This window comes from Hypanus sabinus, chromosome 9 (assembly GCF_030144855.1).
Source record: "Hypanus sabinus isolate sHypSab1 chromosome 9, sHypSab1.hap1, whole genome shotgun sequence".
In the NCBI taxonomy this organism is placed as follows: domain Eukaryota; kingdom Metazoa; phylum Chordata; class Chondrichthyes; order Myliobatiformes; family Dasyatidae; genus Hypanus; species Hypanus sabinus.
This window is the reverse complement of record NC_082714.1, coordinates 89,958,106-89,984,934: the sequence shown is the minus strand read 5'-3', so window position 1 is coordinate 89,984,934 and position 26,829 is coordinate 89,958,106. Positions and strand designations below refer to the sequence as shown.

At 42.9% G+C, this 26,829-nt stretch overlaps 1 protein-coding gene across 4 annotated transcripts in view; it reads left to right on the top strand.

The window, feature by feature from the left end:
• smad10a (SMAD family member 10a) overlaps positions 1-26,829 on the top strand; it is a 118,522-nt gene that overhangs the window by 18,754 nt on the left and 72,939 nt on the right. For all 4 annotated transcript variants that reach the window (XM_059980135.1, XM_059980136.1, XM_059980137.1 and 1 more), the window contains one exon: positions 15,855-16,105. In XM_059980135.1, coding sequence (XP_059836118.1) covers positions 15,869-16,105 — 237 coding nt within the window. In that variant the 5' untranslated portion in view covers positions 15,855-15,868. Of the gene's footprint in view, positions 1-15,854; positions 16,106-26,829 lie in introns of those variants that run through there.

The window sequence follows — 26,829 nt, the reverse complement described above, 5'->3', positions numbered from 1 at the left end:
GCCTTGCATCTGTGGATAAATTGTAGATAAATACAATGGATAGATTAATAAAGGATAAATTAATAGGAGAATGAGGTTGAGGGGTGAAGATAACTTAGCCATGCTCAAACAGCAGAGTGGGCTTGATGGGCCAAGGGGCCTAATTCTGCTCCTGTGTCTCAGACTACCCAAGGTCAGCAGAATCTTAACTCTGAATTTTAACTGTGGGGATGGACCACACAGTAGGGTTCTTCTGCTACTGAACAGGGAGGGAGTGGGTTAGGTAAGGAGGAACCTCAATTATTGTACAGGTAGTCCCCGAGTTACGAACGTCCGTATTAACGAACCAAGGAAGGAGAAAACTGTCCGCCATTTTAAGTCGGATTGTGACGCCGTCCACTATTTTAAGTGGTTGCTGTTGACACTGTGTTGAGTATTTAACTTTGTATTTGGCTTAAATTGTTCTTAGTAAGATTCACCCTGACCCCCTCCACCCCCCCCCCCCCCCCCCAAGTTTTGGTCAACTGCTGTCACAGTGAGATCAGCGCCGGGTTTGAGAACAGAGGTTTCCGAGTTTGATCCAGTGACAGACTGCTCCCGTGCTGGGTTGATGTTGAGCTCGCAATTTGACCTCGTAAAAAAAACACTGCCACCTCCAGTTTAAATTCCCACGCGGAAAATTGTGGAGGATCAAATACCCAAACCCAGCACAGCCCCCCTACTTGTCCCATTTAACCTGTCTCGGTGCAGTGGGGTTTAGGACCCGGGGAATTCAGTGCGGTGGTCCTTTGGACCCAGTGGAACTCAGGACCTGCCGCCCACAGTGTTTCTGTTCCGTTGACGGGAAGCGATCGCGATTGAAATTAAAGTGGAAATAATAAAGCGTTTGGAAAGAGGAGAAATGCCATTGGTCATTGGAAAAGCATTAGGCTATAGTTGGTCAACGATTGGAACAATTTTAAAGGATGAAGTGAGAATAATGGAGCATGTGAAAGGCCCTATCCCAAAGAAAGCTACAATTATTACTAAGCAACGCAGTGGTTTAATTATTGGAATACATACGTTTCTTAAGTGTTTTATATGCACACCCAACATCAAAATATATACTATATACTAAGACAAACATTTGACTAACTGACGCTAAATTATACTGGATGTACTTGTTCCGTCTTACATACAAATCTGACTTAAAAACGGACTCGGGAATGGAACTTGTACATAACCCATGGACTGCCTGTAGTAGTGTCACCCAGAGTGCCACGAGTGGCAGCAGTGAATTGATGTGGAGGAATGTAGATGACAGTGCTGAAAAAGCATTGATGATGAATCTAGGAATGAAAGGCATTGCAAGATTTAGTATCGTAAATACTTTTTATCATGAATTAAATCGATATTATTAAGATATATATTTTAAAAAATGACTGTCACTCATGATGAATTTGCGCAAAACTTTGGTTAATACTAGTGTCTTGCATCTGCAAATGGGTCAGTTGCTTTGATCCGTCTGGTCAGGAGAATCAGTGCAAATGTGGCCGAGAGTACCAGAGCTACACAGCACGGCAAAAATGTAGTCTGCGATGTCGTGGTTCAGCACAGACGTTGCTGTATTTGCTTTTGTTCTGTTGGTTCAGCGAAAATGTGCCTGTATTTGGTCCGGCCACGATGGGTCGGTGTAGACGTGTCCGCATTTGTTCTGGCCGTGATGGGTCAGTGTAGATGTGCCTGTATTTGTTCTGGCCGTGATGGGTCAGTGTAGATGTGCCTGTATTTGTTCTGGCCGTAATGGGTCGGTGTAGACGTGCCTGTATTTGTTCTGGCCGTGATGGGTCAGTGTAGATGTGCCTGTATTTGTTCTGGCCATAATGGGTCGGTGTAGACGTGCCTGTATTTGGTCTGGCTGTGATGGGTCAGTGTAGACGTGCCTGTATTTGGTCTGGCTGTGATGGGTCGGTGTAGATGTGCCTGTATTTGGTCTGGCCACGATGGGTCGGTGTAGACGTGCCTGTATTTGGTGTGGCTGTAATGGGTCGGTGTAGACGTGCTTGTATTTGTTCTGGCCATGATGGGTCAGTGTAGATGTGCCTGTATTTGGTCTGGCCGTGATGGGTCAGTGTAAATGTGCCTGTATTTGGTCTGGCCGTGATGGGTCAGTGTAAATGTGCCTGTATTTGGTCTGGCCGTGATGGGTCAGTGTAAATGTGCCTGTATTTGGTCTGGCCGTGATGGGTCAGTGTAGATGTGCCCATATTTGGTCTGGCCGTGATGGGTCAGTGTAGACGTGCCTGTGTTTGTTCTGGCCATGATGGGTCAGTGTAGACGTGTCTGTATATGTTCTGGCCGTGATGGGTCGGTGTAGACATGTCTGTATTTGGCCTGGCCGTGATGGGTCGGTGTAGACGTGCCTGTGTTTGTTCTGGCCATGATGGGTCAGTGTAGACGTGTCTGTATATGTTCTGGCCATGATGGGTCAGTGTAGACGTGTCTGTATATGTTCTGGCCGTGATGGGTCAGTGTAAACGTGCCTGTATTTGGTCTGGCCGTGATGGGTCGGTGTAGACATGTCTGTATTTGTTCTGGCCATGATGGGTCAGTGTAAATGTGCCTGTATTTGGTCTGGCCGTGATGGGTCAGTGTAGATGTGCCTGTATTTGTTCTGGCCGTGATGGGTTGGTGTAGACGTGCCTGTATTTGTTCTGGCCGTGATGGGTCGGTGTAGACGTGCCTGTATTTGTTCTGGCCGTGATGGGTCAGTGTAGACGTGCCTGTATTTGTTCTGGCCGTGATGGGTCAGTGTAGACGTGCCTGTATTTGTTCTGGCCGTGATGGGTCGGTGTAGATGTGCCTGTATTTGTTCTGGCCGTGATGGGTTGGTGTAGACGTGCCTGTATTTGTTCTGGCCGTGATGGGTCGGTGTAGACGTGCCTGTATTTGTTCTGGCCGTGATGGGTCAGTGTAGACGTGCCTGTATTTGTTCTGGCCGTGATGGGTCAGTGTAGACGTGCCTGTGTTTGTTCTGGCCGTGATGGGTCGGTGTAGACGTGCCTGTATTTGTTCTGGCCGTGATGGGTCGGTGTAGACGTGCCTGTATTTGTTCTGGCCGTGATGGGTTGGTGTAGACGTGCCTGTGTTTGTTCTGGCCGTGATGGGTCGGTGTAGACGTGCCTGTATTTGTTCTGGCCGTGATGGATCGGTGTAGACGTGCCTGTGTTTGTTCTGGCCGTGATGGGTCGGTGTAGACGTGCCTGTATTTGGTCTGGCCGTGATGGGTCAGTGTAGATGTGCCTGTATTTGTTCTGGCCGTGATGGGTCAGTGTAGATGTGCCTGTGTTTGTTCTGGCCATGATGGGTTGGTGTAGAAGTGCCTGTATTTGGCCTGGCCGTGATGGGTCAGTGTAGATGTGCCTGTATTTGGTCTGGCCGTGATGGGTCAGTGTAGAAGTGCCTGTATTTGGCCTGGCCGTGATGGGTCAGTGTAGATGTGCCTGTATTTGGTCTGGCCGTGATGGGTCGGTGTATTGTATTGCCTGTTGTGGTGCTGTGGATTTTCTGTATTTGGTCTGGGTGGATCTGCTGCTGTCTATGAACTGGACAGAGGTGTATGCTTGCACCTGCATTCCATTCTGCTTTTGTGACTCAGCTTCCTTTTCCTGCCGAGCTTCCCCGTATCTTAGATTCTTGGAGAAGAAGCAATGATTCTCAGTCTCGAATGAGCATTCACAGCTTCTGCAGTAGAGAATTGCAGAGACTCAGTCACAAATTATTCCTGAGAGGCTTCTTCACAGGGGGAAGGTGGAGAGGCTTCTGGTTTTCTTCAGCCCTTATTCCGTAAAAGTGGTTCAAATCCTTACTGAAAGGACATCTGAGAACAGACCAGCAGCTTCATAGTTTCTCGTGGTGGTAGATTTATGTTCAAATGTTACTGAGTAAGGGAATTTTGTTTAAGTACATGGATGGGAGCTGTATTGAGGGTGATGTTTCATGTGCGGTTGGATGGGACTGGACAGAATAACTGTCCGACGTGGACTAACTGGGTCAAAGCTGTCATTCTCTGTGACTCTAACTAACTTCATTGAAATTCGGTAGCTGTATTTCTGAGATAAGTGAAGAGACTGAACCACAGTAGCATCATATCCCTCAAAAGGTAAATGGGAATGTGGTGTGGGGGGAAGCGTAGCAATTAGCATGATGCTTGCTGTCTGTGCAGTTTTCTTACGTTCTCCCTGAGGCTGTGTGGGTTTCCTCTGGTTTCCTTTCTCATTCCAATAGCTTATGGGTTTGGGTACTAGGTTGTGGGCATGTTATGTTGGTGCCAGAAACATATTGACCCAGCACATTCTTTGGACTGTGTTGGTTGTTGACGTAACTGATGTACTTAACTTTAGGTTTTGCTGTATGTGGGCCATATGCAGCTCATTGTTCTTTCTTTCTCTCGTTCTCTCTCGCTCTCTCTCTGTTGTATGGTTCATTCCAAACTTCTGTGAGCTCAAGGCTAGTCTCGTACTCAAACATTTCTCACAGGACCATCTCTCATTCCTGAAAACTGCTTTCTATACAAGTATATTCTCCCTTTTGTAGAGTCAAAACTGTGTACAGTTTCACCAAAACCCTCAGCAATTACATCAAACTTGTATTTCTAACCCCTCCACCCCGCCTTCTTATTCTGACTTCTGCCCCCTTCCTTCCCGGTCTTGATGAGGTGTCTCAGCCTGAAAAGTTGATTGTTTATTTCCCTCCATAGATGCTGCCTGACCTGTTGAGTGTTTTGGATTTCAGTCGTCTGCAGAATTGCTTGTCTTTGTGTTTCCTTACCCTTGTACTCCATGCTTCTTTGGAATAAAGAACATAGCTGTGGATCTGCTCTCTGCTTTTCCTGATTCAGCATCCACAGTTCTGCACTTACATTTACCAATTTGCTGTACAAGTATGTATTTTTCCTGCCAAAGTGAATAGTTACACATTTTCCTGCATCTTGCTTGCTTACTTGATGTGTCTGTTTCCACTTGCAGATCCTTTCTCATCACAGGCAGCTTTACGTGTTAGGAACACTTGAATACGTCACACTCTTCTCATCATGTCATTCATAGACACTGTGAATAGCCCAGAAGTCAGCACGGGCCCCTCTCATAATAGGCCTGTATATCATGAGTCCCTGAGCTCGGGTAGAATCATAGAAATATACAATGTGGATAAGGGCCTTTTGACCCAACACATCCAAGCTGACCGGGGTGTTTTTCTATGATGATAAGACTGTAAGACATAGGAGTAGAATTAGGCCATTAAATCTGCTCTATCATTCCATTGTGGCAGATTTATTATCCTTCTCAACCCCCTTCCTGTAACCTTTTGACATCCTTGCTAATCAAGAACCTATCAACTTTTGGATGTTGGTAGATGGATATACATCTCTACCAAAGAGGCGCTCCATCCCTCCTCTATGGTCTGTGCAGGTCACCTTGCCCCTGCTTAGCCCAGCAATGAGGGTCATGTGAAGCTTTTGGAGCAGGTGGTGCATATCACAATTCCTGGTTATGTGAACACTGATACCAGGCCAATCATCTCTGAAGAGTATTGCTAATGGCCGGGGTCACCCATCTTGTGAAGACACTACCCAGAAGACACTACCACTTCTGTAGAAAGTTCTGCCAAGAACAATCATGTTTTCCCACGCCATACGACACGGCACATAGCAAATGAAACTATCAACCTCCTGATGCGTTTTAAGATTGTTGAAGATTAGTTTTATTTGTTGCATATTCATGGAAATAGACAGTGAAGTGCGTTGTTTGCATCAACTCAAGTCAGTGATGATTGTGCTGGGGGGAGCTGTCTGCTGGCGTTGCTATGCAGGCCCACAGCTTACTAACCCTAACCTTTGGAACTGGAGCACCCAGAGGAAGCTCACACAGTAATGGGAGGAATGTTTCGACCCCTTACAGACAGTGGCTGGAACTGAACCTCAATCGGTGATGTCAATTGTGCTAAACACTACGGTCCCATGTTTACTTTTCATGTGAACTTGTAAACTAAGATGTTGCTGAGGCTACATTTGGAGTATTATGTACAGTTGTAATCATTCTGTTAAAGAAAAGATACACAGTGTGGATACAGGTGGTGATTTGATAGAGATATAGTGTGCAGTATCATGAGGATTAAAGATCGGTTCTCTGTTGTCTTGGACTCTTGCATTGTCTCCATCATGGGCAATGAAGATTTTCACTATTTACCCCCTCTGTCTCCTTCATTTTAATATACGTTCTGTGTCACCCCTTTGGTTTCCTATGCCAATGTATCCAAACTCTCCTTGTAACTGAAATGCTTCAGTGCCAGTGATCTGGTTCAATTCCCGCCCCTGTCAGTAAGGATTTTATACATTCTCCCCGTGAACATGTAGGTTTCCTCCGGGTGTTCTGATTTCCTCCCACAGTCCAAATACATACAGCTTAGGGTTAGTCAGTTGTGGGTATTCTCTGACTGGCACCCCAAGTGTGGTGACCCTTGCAGCCTGCCCCCAGCACATCCTCGTTGTTCAGAATGACCATTTCACTGTATGTTTTGATGTACATGTGACAAGGCTAATCTTTATCATCTTTATACGGCTAATCATTAATTTTTAAAAATCTAGTGCATCCCTTCTGCACCCTCACTAGCAAAGTGGTACTTATCACTCTTTCCCCCCTTCATCTCCTTCACTGTGCCTTGTGAGTACAGAGGGGTTGTGTTGCCTGTTCATGTTGGATCAATGTGTCTATGTGGCTGTATTCTGTCTTTCAGTAGTGCAGTTCACATCTCACATTCCCTCTTGTCTTCTGTGACCTTTTAACTTGTGTAAGTGAGCTCCTGAATAATTTCAAATGTGCAGAGTTACTGGTGTCTCATTGCCTGAGATGTTTACCATGGGGTTTTCAGGTGAGCCACAGAACAGGTCAGGTGTTAAAGTTGTTCTGTTGTCAGGAATTCTTCTCTTTTATCCAAGGTACTGTCCGCATTAGGATGGGAAACGGGTTCTTCCCTGTGCCATAACCATCTAGGTCTCATAACTTATGAAGCATCAGTAGCATTATACTGTCTACTTTTTAACTTGTGTCATAAAACCAGACTCTAAATTTAAACAATCTCAGCTTTTTTGAACTACACTGCTAAACTGAATTCATACCTAAAACTATAAAGGATGCAGACCCAGTTGACACTTTTAAATGGTGTTTATTTAAAACCCATTTATTTAACCTTGCTTTTACCTAAATCTTTTTTGGCTTTGTTTTCTTGTTTATTTTTATTTTTAAAATTTTTATGCTTGTACTTCTTATCCCATTGTTAAACGGATTGTTAAACATTGTTAAGCAGTGGATAGTGAGGTCAGCTGAGAAGATCATCGGGGTCTCTCTTCCCGCCATTTCAGACATTTACTCTACACGCTGCATCCGCAAAGCAAACAGCATTATGAAGGACCCCACACACCCCTCGTTCAAACTCTTCTCCCTCCTGCCGTCTGGGAAAAGGCACCGAAGCATTCGGGCTCTCAATGTCAGACTATGTAACAGTTTCTTCCCCCAAGCTATCAGACTCCTCAATACCCAGAGCCTGGACTGACACCTTACTGCCCTATTGTCTTGTTTATTATTTATTGTAATGCCTGCACTGTTTTGTGCACTTAATGCAGTCCTGGCTAGGTCTGTAGTCTAGTGTTTTTTTTTCTGTGTTTTTTTACGTAGTTCAGTCTAGTTTTTGTACTGTTTCATGTAACACCATGGTCCTGAGAAATGTTGTCTCGTTCTTACTGTGTACTGTACCAGCAGTTATGGTCGAAATGACAATAAAATGTGACTTGACTTTAAGCTAGATCTATGTGAAAAGTGCTCTATAAATAAAATTATTATTAAAATTGTTATAAATGCACCTTATGCTAATTACCAATTTTTTGGAATACATTTTATTATTTTTTGATTTATTTGTGTAATACAGCTTTATGTGAGTTATATATACTGTGTTGTGCATCTTAGTCTGCAGGAAAGTTGTTTTGTTTGGTGCTATACATACATGTGTTTGAACAACAGTACACTTGAACTTGAATGACTTAGAGGCATAAAGATGCAGTTTAAGATTCACCAGGGTTATCAGTGAGCAGTTATTCCCTAATGAATCTCTGCTAAAGAAGAAAGTAGAAAAGTGTTTGGAAGCCACAAATGCAGTTATGGCCCAAGTGATGCCAAATTAACAGCGTAGTTAATGTCAAAGGGGGGGGGGGGGAGAAAAGTTTGTTGGACTGTATGAATGGGCTGCTCTGGTGGGCAAAAAGTGGCATTTAAAATTTATTTAGGAGGAGTATGAGTTATTGCATTTAGGGAAGCTGAAAATCAATGATTGGGGTTCAATTTCTGCCCTTTTCTGTGGGAAGTTTGTACATTCTGCTTGTGACTACATTGACTTCCTTCCCACATTCCAGAGATGTGCGGGATAGTGTTGGTGAGTTGTGGGCATGATATGTTGACATCGGAAGACTTATGACATTTGTGGGTTGCCCCCAGCATAATACTCCCTGATTTGATTTGAAACAAATGATGCATTTCACTGTTTCTATGTACATGTCACAAGTAAAGGTGATCTATTCTGCATACGTGGCATCCAGAATTGGAGTCAGATTCCAAGAATGATTAAGTTCCAAAACTTATGAAGAAGTTGTCAGAACTGAAGAATTAGGGTTACAGGTTCTGATTGGGCAGGGCAGTTGTTTTTATCCTTTTTGGAACAAAAGGTATTTAATTGAGGTGTTTAAAATTGAGAGGCCTGGATGGGGAGACAGGATCTGAGGAAAGCTACGTTCAACACCTTTGCTTCTTCTGGCACAAAAGGCACTTTAACATTTTAATTCGACTTCCCACTCCCATTCTGACATGTTTGTCCATGGCCTCTGTGTATTTAATATTTCAGTAATATTTGAGTAATATTGTAAATGTATTGTTTGATTAAGCATATTTGCATAATTCATTATGGGTTATGTGTAAAAATACCTGAATGGTGTCATTATTATATGTGTACACTTGACTGAAGTAAGCTAAACGTACACAAGTTATCCACAGCTCTGTGTTATTCTTTCAATTAGTTTTATGTTTTGGAGCTGCAAAGCTTAACAGTAGCAATGAGTAAGTTTAAAAATAAACCCAAGATGATTACCTTCTGTTGAAGCGCATCGAGGTGATTGAATAAAAGAAAAGCGCAAGGGACAGAGATAGTTGAATTTAAAAAGGCAAAACATGGACAAAATATTAACTGTATCAGGTGATGATTTTCTTTTTTAAAAAACTAGAAATGGTTGGCTACATCAGAAAGATAGACGTGTTCAATTGCACGAAAGATAACTATGGTGTTTACTGAGCAAATTGAACAGTAGTTTAAAGCAAATGTAATAGCCGATGAGAAGCGAGAGCCAGTTATGCTGAGTAAATTGTTGGGAGAGCATTCAGTTTACTTAGAAGCTTGACTGCTCCAACCAAAACAGCTGAAATGAGTTTGCTGGTATTGTGGATGTGATACAGGAACATTTAGAACTGAAACCATTGTTGATTGCAGAACACTTTAAGTTTCATAAGCAAAATTAAAAGGAAGGGGAGTCCACTTCAGCTTATTTGGCTGAATTGGTCAGTTCAGTGATGGGCTTAATGATGTACTGAGATTGTTTAGGTTGTGGAATCTTGCAAGAAAGCATTGAATAATGGTTCCTGACGGAAGCACAACTCACATTTAAAAGAGCAGTTGAAATAGCTGCATCAATGGAAATTGTAGATAGACATAATTGAATTGTGGTCAGGAATGAAAATGAGGCAAAACTTGAAGACACTGCAACAAAGTAGGACACATACAAAGAACATATTGGGCAAAAATAAATGGATTGCACAGGGAAGAGAAAAAGATAAAAAGTCAAGTTACAGTTTCAAAAAGAACACTAATCTGCAAGCTGTTGATGCAAAATCATAATGATGAGAGTGACACAGGACTGAGTAGCCTTGAGACGAGAGACAAACAGTACGGCTTAAGCTAGAAGTGAATGGCAAATTAATGAAATGGAATTGGACATCTGGCTGTTTCAGTCATTACACAAAATGAGACTGAGTGGCATTTCAAAGATACTGAATGCCTGTAGATCTCCAACTAACAACTTGTATGGAGAAAAGATAACTCCTTTGGAAATGACATTTATAACAGTGAAATACAAAACCAAAAAGCCATATTGGACTTCTATGTGGTTATAAACCCCATCTGATTCCTTATACAATCAGCTATAAAGTAGCCAGTGAGGTAGATCATAATGGGGGCTGAAGGTTGAGTGGAGCACATAGGCAATGCCAGTGGTCTAGGTAGCCAAGAAGTGTGGGTCTGTCAGGAACTGAGGTGATTTTAAGGTCACCATCAACCCAGTACTGAAAGTAAATCAATACCCTCTGCCCAGCATAGAGGTTATTTTTGTAAACCTTTCTGAAGGGAAATGATTCAGCAAATTGGACTTAGCTGAGTCGTATCTGCAGATGGAGTTGAAAGAAGTGTCCAAGGTGTTTTTCACCGTAGACTCTCACAAAGGGCTTGGGCTTATTTTTGGAGTAGCATCTTTACCTGCGCTCTAGCAGGAAGCTATGGACCAGGTGCTGCTAGCTTACCCAGGTATTCAGTGTTACCTTGATGATATTTTTACCAGTAAAGATAACAAGGGACATCTCCAAAATCCAAGACTTACTGTGGTCACACCATTGACTTACAATGATTATACAAGTGTGCTGAAAAAATTCAAGCAGTAGTGGATACCCCAAGACTAAAGGACATGGCAGAGTTGTGGTCCTTAGTATTTGTCAATTACTATGGCAGATTCCTGACATATGTGGCTACTGTGGTTCTACCCCTTGAGCTCATTACTACAGATTGGAAAGAAATAGCAATGGACAAAGCAGTGTGAGGTGACTTTTCAAAAGGTAAAGGAAATGGCACTGTATTCTATCCACACATGATCCACATCGTCCAGTGATCCTATAGGTGACGGTATAGGTGTAGTCATGTCACAAGTTATGAGTGATGAGAGTGAATACCATTGCATCACATACCACTGCAGAGAAAATTTACACACAGATTGATAGAAAGGCCTTGAGTCTGTTTTGGGGTGTAAAACGTTCCAACCTGTACTTGGTTGGGAAGAGAGTTCACCCTCATTACTGATCATCAACCACTAGTGTCCATTTTCAATCCACTAACAGCAGCGGCACTTGCAGAGATGGACTCTGTTCTTGGAGGACACCGTTACAAGATTGAATTTAAGAGGACAACTAATCCTGGAAATACTGATGGGTTGTCCTGTTTACCCTTAGAAAAGGAAATCCCTGAAAAAACTTACACAAGAGTACACATCTCTTGATGCAGTCTCCCTAACGCAAGTTGAAAGTTTCCCTGTTATGGCAGAGATAACCCAAAGCTGCTAGAACATACAGCAGATATTCCAGTTCCCCCATTTTTACCCACATCGGGATTGACTTGCCCCTGATGGGTGTTGTCTTATGTGGGGATTGAGAGTGGTTGTACCATCCAAGCTGAGCGTTAATGTGTTGTAAGAGCTACATGCTGGTCATCTAGGTGTGGTCAAAGTGAAAACGTTCGCTCAACTCAGGTGGCCAAGCGTAGATCAGGAGATCAAACAGCTTGCACATACTTTTCAGGGTGGCATTGTGTCTAGATGAAAGGTGTCCAGAGCTGTCGGAACCACTTCCTGCAGTCACAGAGTTATTCCTCCAACTACCACGGAGAGGGCCCCAGAATCTGAGATTGTTTCACAGCCACAAGTCTGATCTGCCAAACAGAGTGACCTCCCTTGTCAGAAAAAGGCATTATGCCACAAGGGTAAGAAATGACCCACGGTGATTAAATCTTTAGGCCTGAATGGGACAGCTTAAAATTTACTATGCTGTAGATGTCTGTTTAGTATCTGTATACTGTGTGTGTGTGTGTGTGTGTGTGTGTCTAGGTTTGTGTATATAATATACGACGAGAGAGCAATTCATTACATATTTGAGTTGAGGTGCATTCCAAATTAAGTTGGAGTTTATAGCTAAGCAGGGAGGAGTGTAGTATAATTAATATGAAATAAGATTGGAGTAATATTGTAAATGTATTGTTTGATTTAAGCATTCTTTGCTGCTTACATTACAGGCTGTATGTAAAAGTATGTGAATGGCATACGTCATCACACCACCACCACGCCTTACTAAAGGAAAATTAAATGTGCCCAAGTTATCCCTGGCTCTGTGTTTTTCTTTCAGTTAGTTTAATGTTTTGGAGTTACAAAACATAACAGCCTTCTTACTGCTATGATGAGGCCACTCTCAGGTTGGAGGAGCAACACCTCTTATTCCATCTGGGTAGTCTCCAACCTGACGGCATTAACTGATTTCTCTAATGTCTAGTAATTTCTTCCCCTTCCCTTTTCTCTCTTTTCAATTCCTCATTCTGGCTGCTCTCTAACTCGTCACCTCCATTCCTGTCTCCCATGATCTACTCTCCACTCCCTTACCCGTTCTGCCTATTCTCGTCCATATGACCGTAAAACATAGGAGCTGAATTAGACCATTCAGCCCATCGAGTCTGCTCCACCATTTCATTCTGTTCTAGCTTCTCACTTCATTCCTCCTCCCCCATGCCCACACATCTTCCCCTTGACCTTCACCTGGTCTTATCTATCACCTTCCAGCTTGTACAACTTCCCCATCCCTCCCATCTTCTTATTCTGGCTTCTTTCCCCTTCCTTTGCAGCCCAAAATATCGACTGTTTATTCCATTGATTCTGCCTGACTTGTTCATAAGATAACAAGAGATCCTATTTCATTTAATTTCCCTTTATAGAAATGTATAAAGCTGCAGCACGTAGCTTTAAACAACACACACAAAAACAGCAGGCCAGGCAGCATCTGTAAGGAGAAGCATTGTCGACGTTTCAGGCCGAGACCCTTCATCAGGAGTTTTAGATTCACTGGGAGAAGGTGTAGAGGAATAATTTTGTTGCTCAGCTGTGAATTTTGGACTGATAAGCTGATATGTTCTCTCTAGCATCCTCTTACCCCTTCTGTTGTGAATGTACTTTATTGTTGGAGGTTGTTGGGTAGAATTGCTGGACCAGTTTGCTCCCTGCAATTTGAACAAGAATAATAGAGTGTAATAGTCAGTCAGTTACCATAGTGTACATTGTGGTCTGAAATCTTTTGTTATGAGTCTTGTGATTGCAGGGGAGTCAGTTTATCTACATTTTCCTGTTCGAATGTGTTGTAAATTGTTTTTGGGCAACCATAAGATATTGGTGTAGAATTAGGTTCAAATGGACCTAATTACTGTAGCTAAGCGTGATGTATTATTCCCTCAACTCCATTCTTCCTGAAACCTTTGACACTTTTACTAACCAAGGACCTATCAACCACTGTTTTAAATATACTCAACCTCCACAGCTGTCTGTGGCAATGAATTCCTCAATTTCACCACCCTCTGGCTAAATAAATTCCTCCTGATCTAAATGGATATCCCTCTGTTTTGAGGCTGTGGCCTCTGGTGCTAGGTCACAATATTCCGATGTAGCATCCATCCATCCACGATAATTGTCTTACATTCTCATGTCTGTCATCATAGAATATAGAACAGTACAGCTTAGCACAGAACAGGCCCTTTGGCCCACAATGTTGCTCCAAGGTCAATCTAACCCCTCTCCCACACAACCCTCCATTTCACTTTCATCCTTGTGCCTATCTGAGTGTCTTAAATGTTCCAAATGTATCAATCTCAACCACCATCCTGGCAGTCTGTTCCACGCATGCGTCATTCTTCGTGTGTTTTTTTAAAAAAAACTTACCCTGTATACTTTTTCGCTCCCCCCCCCCCACCCCCAATCACCTTAAAGTTATGTCCCCTCATGGTAGCCATTTCTGCCCTGGGAAAATGTCCTCTGGCTGACCACTCAATGTCTCTTATCATCTTGTACATTTCAATCAAATTACCCCCATCTTCCTTCACTCCAAAGAGAGAAGCCCGAGCTCACTCATCCTTTCCTCATAAGGCATGTTCTCTAATAGGCAGCGTCTGATAAATTTCCTCTGCACCCTTTCTAATGTTTCCACATCCTCCTCATAATGAGCTGATCTGAAATGAATGCAACACTCCCAGAGTGGTCTAACCAGGGTTTTATCGAGCTGCAACATCACCGCACGGCTCTTGAGCTCAGTTCTCTGACTAACGAAGGGCATCACACCATAAAACAACCTATCAACTTGAGTGCAACTATGAGGGATCTATGGGTGTAAACTCCAAGATCCCTGTGTTCATCCACTTCTGCCATTAACCCTGTTATCATGTGTATATTTAAAACAAAAATCAATCAAGATTTTTTATTGAGTGAACTGTCATACCATCAGCTTGGACATTTTGATTCCCTCCAGACTTCTTTGCCGAGTGTTCCCATCTCCTTTAGGAGATTTACCAGGACGCTGCTTGGTTTAGAGAGTATGCATTATGATCAGAGATTAAGGGAGCTAGGGCTTTACTCTCTGGAGAGAAGGAGGATGAGAGGAGACATGATAGAGGTGTACAAGATATTAAGAGGAATAGGCAGAGTGGACAGTCAGTGCCTCTTCCCCAGGGCACCACTGTTCAGTACAAGAGGACATGGCTTTAAGGTAAGGGGTGGAAAGTTCAAGTGGGATATTAGAGGAAGGGTTTTTACTCAGAGAGTGGTTGGTGCGTGAAATGCACTGCCTGAGTCAGTGGTGGAGGCAGATACACTAGTGAAATTTAAGAGACTACTAGACAGGTATATGAAGGAATTTAAGGTGGGGGGTTATATGGGAGGCAGGGTTTGAGGGTTGGCACACTATTGGGCCGAAGCGCCTGTACTGTGCTGTACTATTCTATGTTCTATGTTCCTTGGGCAGATTACCCTCCACCATAGAACTCCCTTTGGGAATATGGACTGTGTTCTGGAGCTTGTTTATCAGGGTGAGGGAGGGAGCACGATAAAGATCTGTGCCTTTTGATTTAGATGGCGTGAGGAAGGGCAGGAAGTTTATTGGGTAGCTGTCATGGTAATTTAGGAACAAAATTGGCACATATGTTAACTTGTGTTCTGAATCACACATCCCAAACCACAAATCCTATACTCTGCCTCTCACTAAATCCAAATACTTCTCTGTATCCAAACTACAGTTAATTGACTTTGTTTTTCCCCAATCCTTAGAGTTTATTGGCTAAGAACTTGAGACTTGTGAACTCGTGCATCCAAGCTGATATTCAATACAAAATAGCAGAGTCGAAAGATGCAACAGAAAGGTTAACTAAGAGTGAATACTCTCTTAATTAAGAAATTCCCTGGCCCTACAAAAGTCTTAAATAAGTTGGGTGCAAAGCACAAGCTGTAAAATCTATTCAATTCCTGTTGCCATCTATACGTTGTCCCTGTGACCGTGTGGGTTTCCTTCGTGTTCTCCAGTTCCTCCTGCATCCCAAAGATGTGCAGGTTAGGCTTGGTAAATTGTGGACATGCTATGTTGATGCTGGAAGCTTGGCAGCACTTGTGGTGCCCCCAGCACATCTTCAATACAAATAACCTGTGTCACTGTATGTTTGGATGTACATGTGACAAATCAAGTTAATCTCTTTAAAACTTCTTTGGTAGCCATGCCTTCATCTGCCTGGGAACTCCTACCCTTAACATCTCTTTCCCTTTTATTTCTGCTATCACTGTTTGTTCCTGTTTTTGAGCCCCATTCAGACACTTGCTCGAGTAAAGCTAACAACACAAGACTGTGGTGCACATCACAACTTTCCTCCATAACTTTGTCTGAGCAGCCTTCCCTTCTGATTTGCCACAGGATCCTGCTCCAGCATGTCTTTGAATCCTCCCACCAGCAATGATGCATGTCTGAGCATCGTGCACAGCCTGATGTGCCATCGGCAGGGCGGGGAGAACGAGAGCTTTGCCAAGCGCGCCATTGAGAGTTTGGTGAAGAAGCTGAAGGAGAAGAAAGACGAACTGGACTCGCTGATTACAGCCATCACAACCAACGGAGCACATCCCAGCAAATGTGTCACGATCCAGAGAACCCTGGACGGCCGGCTGCAGGTAAGTGCGGATCTGACCCGTCGCTTTCGATTCTTGTTTTATCATGCAGATTTTTGTCAGGGAGTGTAATCACTTTTTAAGGCAGGCATTTTACAGTGAGCCGAATTTGCTTTTGACACCACTCTAGTGGCAGAATCTCAAATAATGATGAGTTAAGATACAGGAAGGATGTAAAGAGCCTGGTGACGTGATATCGTAACAACTAGCTCAATGTTAGTGAAACAAAAGAGCTGGTCATTGACTTATGGAAGGGAGTGTGCTGCATACGTTCCTGTTTACATCAACAGCGTTGAAGTCGGAAGGGTTGAGAGCTTCAGGTTTCTCGGAATTTAAATCACTATTAGCCTTTCCTGGTCAAGCCACATAGACTCCACGATCAAGAAAGTTCACAATTGCCTCTACTTCCTCAGTAGGCTAAATGAAAAGTTATATCTCCTTTGACCAATTTTTATTGAAGCACCTTATCCAAATACATCACAGCTTGGTCTGACACCTGCTCTGCAGAGAGTTGTGGACACAGCTCAACGTAATCGGAAGCCACCTACCCCAGGCATTCTCTCTCCTCCTCCCATGGGGCAGAAAATACAACAGCCTAAAAGCATGTAGCTCATGGAAGATTCTATCCCACTGTGTCCGTTAGTATTGACCTCGCAGTCTACCACATTATGGCCTTATACCTCATTGTCTGTCTGCAACAGTGATGCACTGACGTAATGAAATGGATGGCATACAAAACCAAGTTTTTCACTGTACCCTGTTACGTATGACAACAAATGTTTCCTCGTTCAATACATGTGACAAATAAAGCTAATCTTTGATCTTTAGTTGGTTTGAAATACCCTCAAACCACATGCTGTAGAAAGAAGGAATTTACCCCCCCCCCCCCCTCCCGATTTCATAACATCCTTTGCTTACCTGGTGGCTGGATAGGATATCTCTCCTTCCACACCTTTACTGAGTTGCAAGCCACATGGGACACACTTGATTTCTGGTAACCAGTCTGTTGGCGTACCCTTTGGAAAAGCTGAGAAGAAATCTTAGACTGTCTGAAATGGAGGTGCCAGAAAAAGCTGCGGAGGGTTGTAAACTCAGCCAGCTCCATCACAGGCACACCCTGCCCACCCGATCACAGGCACAACCCTGCCCACCATCAAAAGCGGCGGTCTGATCTTCATCCAAGTCACAATAATGGACAAACACAATCTGCCGAAACTAATAACACGAACAATTGTACTTTTCGTGTCTTTATTAAACACGTTTTTACAGTCCAGGCTGGAAAAAGTATGTTCACAGTCTAGGCTGGAAGAAGTAATTGAACCCCTGTACTTAATAACTAGTAGAGCCTCCTTTAACAGCAATAACCTTCACCAAACATTTCCTGTACCTGCTGATCAGACTTGTGCAATGTCTAGAAGAAATTTTAGACCATTCCTCCATACAAAACAGTTTCAGTCCATCATATTTTTGGGAAACCTTGCTTGAACAACCCTTTTCAGGTTATGCCACAGCATCTCAATTGGGTTAAGGTCCGGACACCGACTTGGCCATTCCAAAACACAAATTTTCTTCTTTTGAAACCATTCAGTTATTAATTTAGGATCGTTGTCTTGTTGCTTCTATTAAGCTTCAGGTGATGGACTGCTACCCTGACATTCTTCTGTAAAATGTCTCGATACAATTTTGAATTCGTTGTTCCCTCAGTGATTTAAAGACTGTCCATGCGGTGAGGCAGCAATGCAGCCCCAAACCATGATGCTCCTTCCACTGTACTTCACAGTTGGGATGAGATTTTGGTGTTGGTGTACAGTGCCCCTTTTCCTCCAAACATAGAGGTGGCATTTCTGCCAAAAAGTTGAACTCTTGAAAGTTGTGCTGTTGTTGTGATCTTTGCAGGGCACCCACTCCTACAGAGTAGCAACAGTACTGAGTTTCCTCCATTTGGAGACAATTTCTCTCACTATGGACTGATGAACACTCCGGTCTTTAGAATTTCTTCTATAGCCTTTTCCAGCTTCATGCATCTCCACAAGTCTAAGGTCCTCTGAAAGTTGTTTTGATGGATGCATGGTGCACACAAACAGATCTTTCTTGAGAAGAGCAGGCCCATCAACTTTGAGTGGCTTTCTTTTTATTGGGCAGGGCCCCTCTACAACCCACACCTCCAATCTCATCTTTCATTTGGAACATCTAACTCCAGGTAGCTTTTGGAGAAGGCAGAGGCTCACATACTTTTTTGAACCTGGACTGTGATTGTTCAAATGGTGTACTCAGTATTGAAGATAGTCAGTAGTGTGTTATTAGATTAGGCAGGTTGTGATTACTGTGACTTAGATGAAGATCAGACCACATCTTTTGACTAATTAATGCAGAAAACCAGGTAACTGCAAAAGGTTTGCAAACTTTTTTCTTGCAACTGTGTATCTTATCAAAATTTATCATATTTTTACAGCAAAATAAATTTTACAGCACGCCAGTGATATTAAACCTGATCTGGTTCTGATTCTGTACTCTATTTAATTCTAACACTTTGAACCATTTTGTTGGCATAAACTGTTTGCCTGTCCAGATGAAAGCTACTCAACTTCAGAGATGTGTCTGTCTGTGCTACACAATCGCCCGGCTCTGGTTTCGCAGATAGTTTACTCTGCCAGTATCACCTGTGAGCCTGCTTTGCCTTTAATGCAACGTCTTCACCTGGGGTTCCTTAAGCATAACTCCTTTAGAGGGGAAGAACCAATCAATGTTGATATATTTAAACTAGCAGCAGCGTACAACCTATCAGCTTTAAGTTCACTTCTGATAGATGAGAGCTGCAAAAGTTAGCAACATTAATTAGAAATCAGAAAAAACTGCAGATGTTGGAAATGTGAAAGAGACTGCTAGAAACACTCAGGTTGTGTTCAGAGGTTCAAAGTAACTTATATTGTTACCATATACTACCTAAGATTCCTTTTCTTGCAGATATTTACAGGAAAAAATAAAGTATAATAGAATTTTCAAAAAAAACTATCTGTAAACAAAGCCTGATAAACAGCCAGTGTGCATAAGAAGATAAACTGTGCAAATGAAAATAATACTGAGAACATGAGTTGTAAAGTTTCCTTGAAATTGAGTCTGTAGGTTGTAGAATCAGTGACAGCTTCTTTCAGTACCTCCTGCCTGATGGTAACAGCAAGAAGGGAGCATGGCCTGGGTGGTGGGGTGAAGACCAGGTGTTTTTTTTTCCTTTATACTGCACCAGCCACCGCCACTGGGCTGTAAACGTGCAGGAGCAGTGTGTGGTTAAGTGCCTTGCTCAAGGACACACACGCAGCCTCGGCTGAGGCTCGAACTAATGACCTTCAGATTGCCAGCCCAAAGCTTTAACCACTTGGCCACGCTGATGGATGCTGCTTTCTTGTATATGTGCTTTGCTCATGATGGGCTGGGACATATTCATCACTTTCAGTAGGCAGCCTATTTTTCCCACGCTGCAAAAGTTAAATACTAGAGGGCATAGTTTTAAGGTTCAGGGGAAAATTTAGAGGATTTTTAAAAGGTGGGCTGCCCAGCCAGAGGAGATGGTGGAAGCAATGCAATAGCAACATTGAAGATGCACGTGAATATGCAGTTCAAAGTTCAAAGTAGGTTTATTATCAAAGTACATATACAGTTGCAAGAAAAAGTTTGTGAACCCCTTTGCAATGACCTGGTTTGCAGCATTAATTACTCATAACACCTGGTCTGATTTTTATCCAAGTCACAATAATAGATGAACAGAATCTGCCTAAACTAATAACACACAAACAATTGTACTTCTCATGTCTTTATTGAACACATTGTTTAATCATTCACAGTCAAGGCTGGAAAAGTATGTGAACCCTTGTATTTAATAACTGGTAGAACCTCCTTTAGCAGCAATAACCTCCACCTAACGTTTCCTGTAGCTGCTGATCAGACTTGCACATGGCAATGAGGAATTTTAAACCGATCTTCCATACAAAACTGTTTCAGTTCATTAATATTTCTAGGATACCTTGCATGAACAGCCCTCTTCAGATTATGCCACAATATCTCAATTGAGTTAAGCTCTGGACTTAAGTTGGCCATTCCAAAACACACATTTTCTTCTTTTTGAACCATCCAGTTGTTGACTTACTCTTGTGTTTTGGATCATTCTCTTGTTGGATCATCCAACTTCAATTAAGCTTCAGGTTATGGATCGCTACCCTGACATTCTCCTGTAAAATGTCTTGATACAACTTTGAATTCATTGTTCCCTCAACAATTGCAAGCTATCCAGGTCCTGAGGCAGCAAAGCAGCCCCAAACCATGATGCTCCTTCCACCGTGCTTCACAGTTGTGATGAAGTTCTGGTGTGCCATGCCCTTTTCCTTCCAAAAATAGTGGTGTGCATTTCTGTCAAAAAAAGTTCAACTTCTGTCTCATCTATACACAGAATATTGTTCCAGAAGTTTTGTGGAATACTCAGTGGTTATTTGCAAATTTGAGACAAGCAGCAAAGTTTTTTTTGGAGAGCAGTGGTTTTCTGTTTTGTCCTTCCATGAACTCCATTCTTATTCGGTGTTTTTCTTATAAGTGGGCACATGATCAGAGACTTTAGCAAGTTCTAGAGATTTCTGCAGATGTTTTCCTGTTACCCTTGGGGTTTTTTTTCCATCTCCTTCAGCATTGCTCGTTGTGCTCTTGGCATAATCTTTACCGGATGCCCACTCCTAGGGAGAGTAGCAACAGAACCGAGCTTCGTCCATTTGTGGACTGTTTCTCTTACTGTGGACTGATAAACGTTCAAGTCTTTAGAAATGCTTTTGTCATGTTTTAGTTTCCTGCAACTTTACAATTTTTCTGCAGTCCTCTGAGAGTTGTTTTGATCGAGGCACGGTGCACATAAACAGATCTTTCTTGAGAAGAGCAGGCTCTGTCAGTAACTTGACTTTGTGTGTCTTTTTTATCGGGCAAAACACCTTTATAACCCACACCTTCAGTCTCATCTTATTGATTGGAACACCTGACTCCAAATAGTTTTTGTAGAGGGCTTGACCCCAGAGGTTCACATACTTTTTTGAACCTAGACTGTGATTGTTTAAATGGTGTACTCAGTATTGACAAGGAGTAGTACAATAGTTTGTTATTAGTTCAGGCAGATTGTTGTTGTCTGTTATTGTGATTTAGATCAGACCACATTTTATGAGTAAATATTTCAGAAAAACGGGTAATTGCAAAGGGTGCACAAACTCTTTCTTACCATATATGACCCTGAGAATTGTATTCTTGCAGGCATTCACAGTAAATCCAAATAAACATAATAGAATCAAAAAACCACACCCAACAAGAGATACAAACATCCAGTGTTGGAAAGACAAACCGCAGATACAAAAAGGAGAAACTCAAACAAAATAATAATTTTGAATAAATAAGCAATAAATACGGAGAACATGAGGTGAATAGCCCTTGAAATTAAGTCCATAGTTTGTGGAAGCAATTCAGTGATGGGATGAGTGAAGTTGAGGGAATCAGTCTTGACTTGTGTGGAGTTTGCTCATCCTTCGTGTGACCACACAGATTTTGTCCTTCTTCCCAAAGATGTGCAGGTTGGTGTGTTAATTGGCCACTAAACTGTCCCCTAGAATACGTACACAGTGCTGGAAGAACTCAGCAGGTCAGGCAGCATCCTTGAGAAAAGAGTAGGCAACATTTCGGGCCAAGACCCTTCATGAGGAATGGAGGTCCTTGGTGAAGGGTCTCGGCCCGAAACGTCGGCCCCCGTTCCTCATGAAGGGTCTCGGCCTGAAACGTTGGCGCCCCATTCCTGATGAAGGGTTTCGGCCAGAAACGTTGGCTACTCTTTTCTCATGGATGCTGCCTGGCCTGCTGAGTTCTTCCAGTGTTGTGTATGTATTCTTTGATCCACCGCATCTGCAGTTGCATTTTTGCGTTTTGAAATTGTCCCATATTGTGTGGGCCAGTAGCAGAATCTGGGGGAGTTGATTAGAATACAGGATGAATAAAATAGAATTAATGTGAATTGGTGTAAATGTATGCTTGCATGGAATTGATGGGCTGATGTTGTTCTGTGACTCTCAAAATATCTGATATTGGCACAATGGACAGAATAATATTTCTCTGTGCCAAACTGTCCAAGTATTCAAAGAGATCTTCAATATTTTAAGCATCATCTCCCTGGGGTGGAAGATTGGTTTTTGCTGGAGCCTGTTTTACTACGCACTTGTCGCTTAATGGATTTTGAGGCAAAGCAATAGCATCAACAACAGCTTGTATTTAATCTCTCTTTGTGTGCCCATGCCAATTTTTTTTCCCTATTCAATATTACTCCTGTTTAGCGCCCGTGAGATGTTATTAAAGGCACTGTTGAATGTGTTCCAGTGTGCTAGTGTTTATGCTGAGATCTGGCTGCTGAGTTTCTCTGCTCTTATTAGAAAAGCTGTCTGGTGGACATGGAACTGAGTTTGGACTGGCAAATACTCTTTGTGTTTACCAGGCATCACGGTAGCACAGCAATTAGCGAGTCGCTATCACATCGTGTGGCACTGGGTGCTGAGTTCAGTTCCAGTGTTCTTTGTAAGGAGTTTGTACATTCCTCCCGTGAACATGTGGGTTTCCTCCGGGCGCTCAGGTTTCCTCCCATAGTCCAAAGGCATACAGGTTAGTAGGTTAATTGGTCATTGTAATTTGTCCTGTGAGGTTTACTCGTCTCTGTGCTGAAGTGAGGCTATGGCCTGCCACTAATGGGCTCCTGAATTGGCTGTAGTGATTACGTGCTTTGTGGCTGTGGACTCACTATCATGAGCAGCACACACAAAATGCTGAAGGAACTCAGCAGGCCAGGCAGCATCAAAGGGAAAAAAACAGTCGACATTTCAGGCTGAGGCCCTTCACCCGAAACGTTGACTGTACTTTTTTTCCATGGATGCTGGCTGGCCTGCTGAGTTCCTCCAGCGTTTTGTGTGTGTTGCTTGAATTTCCAGCATCTGCAGATTTTCTCCTGTTTGTCAGTTCTGTGAACTTCAGTTCCGAATATTATTTGCTCGTTTTTCTTGTTTGCACAATTTAGGGTTTTTCTGCACATTCAGTGTTTTGATTGTCTTTTTTTAACGGGTTCTATTGGGTTTCTTTGTTTTGTGGCTGCCTGTGGGGAGACAGATCTCAAGGTTGTATACAGTGTAGGAACTTCGATAATAAATGCACCTTGAGCTTTGATTAGGCTAGGGTGGCAGGGCAGTGTGGTTCGTTGAGATGGAAGGGCCTGTTCTGTGCTGTATCTCTAAGTAAATAAAATCCTGATGCTGAGTTATCATCCAGCTAAAGAAAATGGTTTATTCTACTAGTGTGGCTAATTTGTGGACATTTCCTTGTCTGCCTGTGTCAGGAGTTGCACTTTACTGATTTTTTTTTTGTCTTAATTTGAACTGCTCTGACCTTGTGGTGGAAGATTGATGTAGCTGTGCATGGATCACTCCGCTGCCCCTTCCCCCAACTCTGTGCGCGAGGGTGGATGTATACGCTGAGTTACGCCATCCTTGAGCTGACATCCAGCTGAGAGGGCAAGACCGTGTTTTGTCTGCAACAGTGCGGTGTCCAGTTCTTCGGGCAGCAGACGACGGAACACAAAGCCCTTTCAAAAGGCAGCACAAATCTAGTGGGATTAAAGAGAATTTCAGGTTCACTGACCCTGCTCAAAGTGAAAGCTGTAAAACTGTAGCCTTGGCAAAGCCTCCCGCTCATTTCCACCATCCCAGTGCCTTAGGCTGTGCACTGTTTATCTTGTGCACATGACAGCAGTATAATTCATTCTGAATGCACAAGAAACTGCTTCAGTCAGCGGGTGAGTCAGTGAATCTTCCAGTTCAGTAAATCCATCGGCACGGAGAGCCTCATTCTGGGGCAAGATGCATTGCCCCCTCTGTAACCTTGGGTGCCACGGTAACATAGTGGTTAGCGCGACCCTGTCACTTCTTGGGGCAGCAGAGTTCAATTCTGGCGTCGCCTGTAAGCAGATTTTACGTGAACCACGTAGGATTCCTCCGGGTGCTCTGGATCCCTCCCAGAGTCAATGACGAACCAATTAGTAGGTCAACTGGTCAATGTAAGTTGCCCTCTGGGTTGATGTTAAATCGGTGGTTGCTGGGCAGTGTGGCTTGTTGGGCCAGAAGGGCCTGTTCCACGCTGTATCTCTAAATAAATAAATGTGGACGAGGGTCGCTCTTCCTCTTGCCAAGAGTCACTTCATTATTTCCTGTCAGAGATGCCTTATGTTCAGATACTCCTGCACCTACTGTCACTTTATGCACACGGTCAGTCTACATATATAAGCTATTCTTTTGTTCTTTTATATATATATATTCATTTCAGTGTTTTAATTTTAATTACTATATAATGTATATTATTTTTGTTCGAGGTCTGTGAACAGCAGCGTTCCACATAGATTGATGTTGGGTCCACTTCTCACACGGTATACGAGACTTGGACAGAAATGTTAAGTGGGTTGGTTCGTATGTTTGTAGACATAAAAAGTCATTGATCTGTACACATTTATACTGCTAAACGAAACAACATCGCTCCAGACTGAGAGAAACAACACAGTTGTCCGCCTGTACTGCACGTTCCCTGTAGTTTACACCTTGGTCAGAATCAGGTTACTGTCACTGATGTATGTCGGGAATTTTTTTGTTTTGCAGCAGCAGTACATACAATACATAATTTATAACTATAGATTACAATAAGAAATATATAAAATTAAGTAGTGCAAATAGAGAGCAAAAAAAGTAGTGAGGTAGTGTGCATAGGTTCATTGTCCACTCAGAAACCTGATGGCGGAGGGAAAGAAGCTGTTCTTGAAACACTGAGTCTGTCTCTTCAGGCTCCTGTACCACCTCCTGATGGTAGCAATGAGAAGAGGGCATTTCCTGGGTGATGGGGGTTCTTAAAGATGGATGTCCCCAATTGGTGGAGTTATGGACAGTGAAGAGGGTTGTCAAAGGATACAGCAAGATATAATTCTATATAGATCTGTATCAATTACTTGTACATTGTGTTTTCTAGGATTACTTTTATATTTATATGAATTTTTATGGTGTGTCAAAGTTCATATTTATAATCAAAATATCTATACCAAATGCAACCTTGAGATTAATCTTTTTGCAGGCACTCACAATAGAATTCACTAAAATTCTAGAGGACCACCACATGTCCAATTTGCAAAAGAGCACAAATCACACAAACAGTCAAAAAAAAGTAAACAAAAGCACATGGTATGTGAATTGCAGAATTCCCGAAGTGAGCCCACAGCTGTGGAGCCTGTCCAGAGCTGAGACAATGAGGCCAGTGAAGTCTGTGCGAGAGCTCCAATGGCTGCAGTGTAACAACTGGTTATGTGACCCAGGACCCCTGCACCTCCCGCCTGACGATACCAGCAAGTAAAGAAAGAGATGGGTCAAACGCTGGTTTGTTTTCTGCTTTCACTTGTAATCTTGCTTGAAGCTTTAATTGCTGCAGAGTAATGGAGCCGATCATAAGATTGTCGTCTGCTACCAGGCCTTGATGCTGCATCTACCCCCAGTGATGGCCGCCCCACTTATACTTGCACTCTTGAGAGTCTAATTCACTGAATTCTCCCCAGGAGATTCCCAAAGTGCCAGATCACTTGGTTGGATCCAGTTATTTTTGCCCTTCTTTACACACACATACTGAAGAATGAGAATAAACATTCTTGACTTTGAATCTTGTGTGTGCACATATATTAGCATCTTTATAGTGGACGGGATCTTAACATTTACTGACCAAGATGGATATAAAGATTGGCTGTGTTTGTCACATGCACAGTGAAACACATCAATGACAACCCCGGCTGGAGAAACCCCGCAAGCGGCAACGTGCCGTGCCCACAACTCACACGTCCTCGGAGGACGTGCACACTCCGTACAGGCAGCGGCAGGAATTGCACCCTACTACGAGGAAGCAGGTTCACAGGTTTCGTACAACAGAAGACACTGATTGCAAATAAGCACATTAAATCTTTTATATACAGACAGTAAAACATTTGACCAGACATCCAAGTCCCCCCCCCCCACCCAAGTTACACAACTACGAAATGAAACATTCAACAAACAGATACTTAGCTGAGAGGGCGAGTGGGCCCTCCTGAATGTGGAGCATACTTTCCCAATGGTTCTTCGACACTGTTTGCAAACTCACTGTGAAAGTGAGTGACTTGAAGACCAAGGACAGGTGCCTGAAACCAAACATGGGAAAGAGCTGAGCTGCTGTGTACCTCAAATGGGCCAAACGACGACCGACTTTTCGGCCAACAAGTCACCTAACACACACGTGACAAACCGACTGGTAATCACTGCTGCTGTAAGGCAAGTCCAGAGCGATTCAATAATGCGGTATTCACAGTGAATCGCATTTTATTTATTTAGAAATACAGCACAGTAACAGGCCCTTCTGGTCCTACGAGACCTCACTGCCCAATTAACCTACTATCCCATACGTCTTTGCAATGTGGGAGGAAACCCATGTGGTCACAGGGAAAACATAGAAACTCTTCACAGACAGCGGTGGAATTGAACCCAGGTTTCTGGCGCTGCCATCCACAACTGTATTTTCCAGTATTTATCAATGGAGGCAAATCAATATCCTTTGCATTTATTATCAAAGTATGTGTACTATATACAACCTTGAGGTTCATCTCCCTAGAGGCTCTA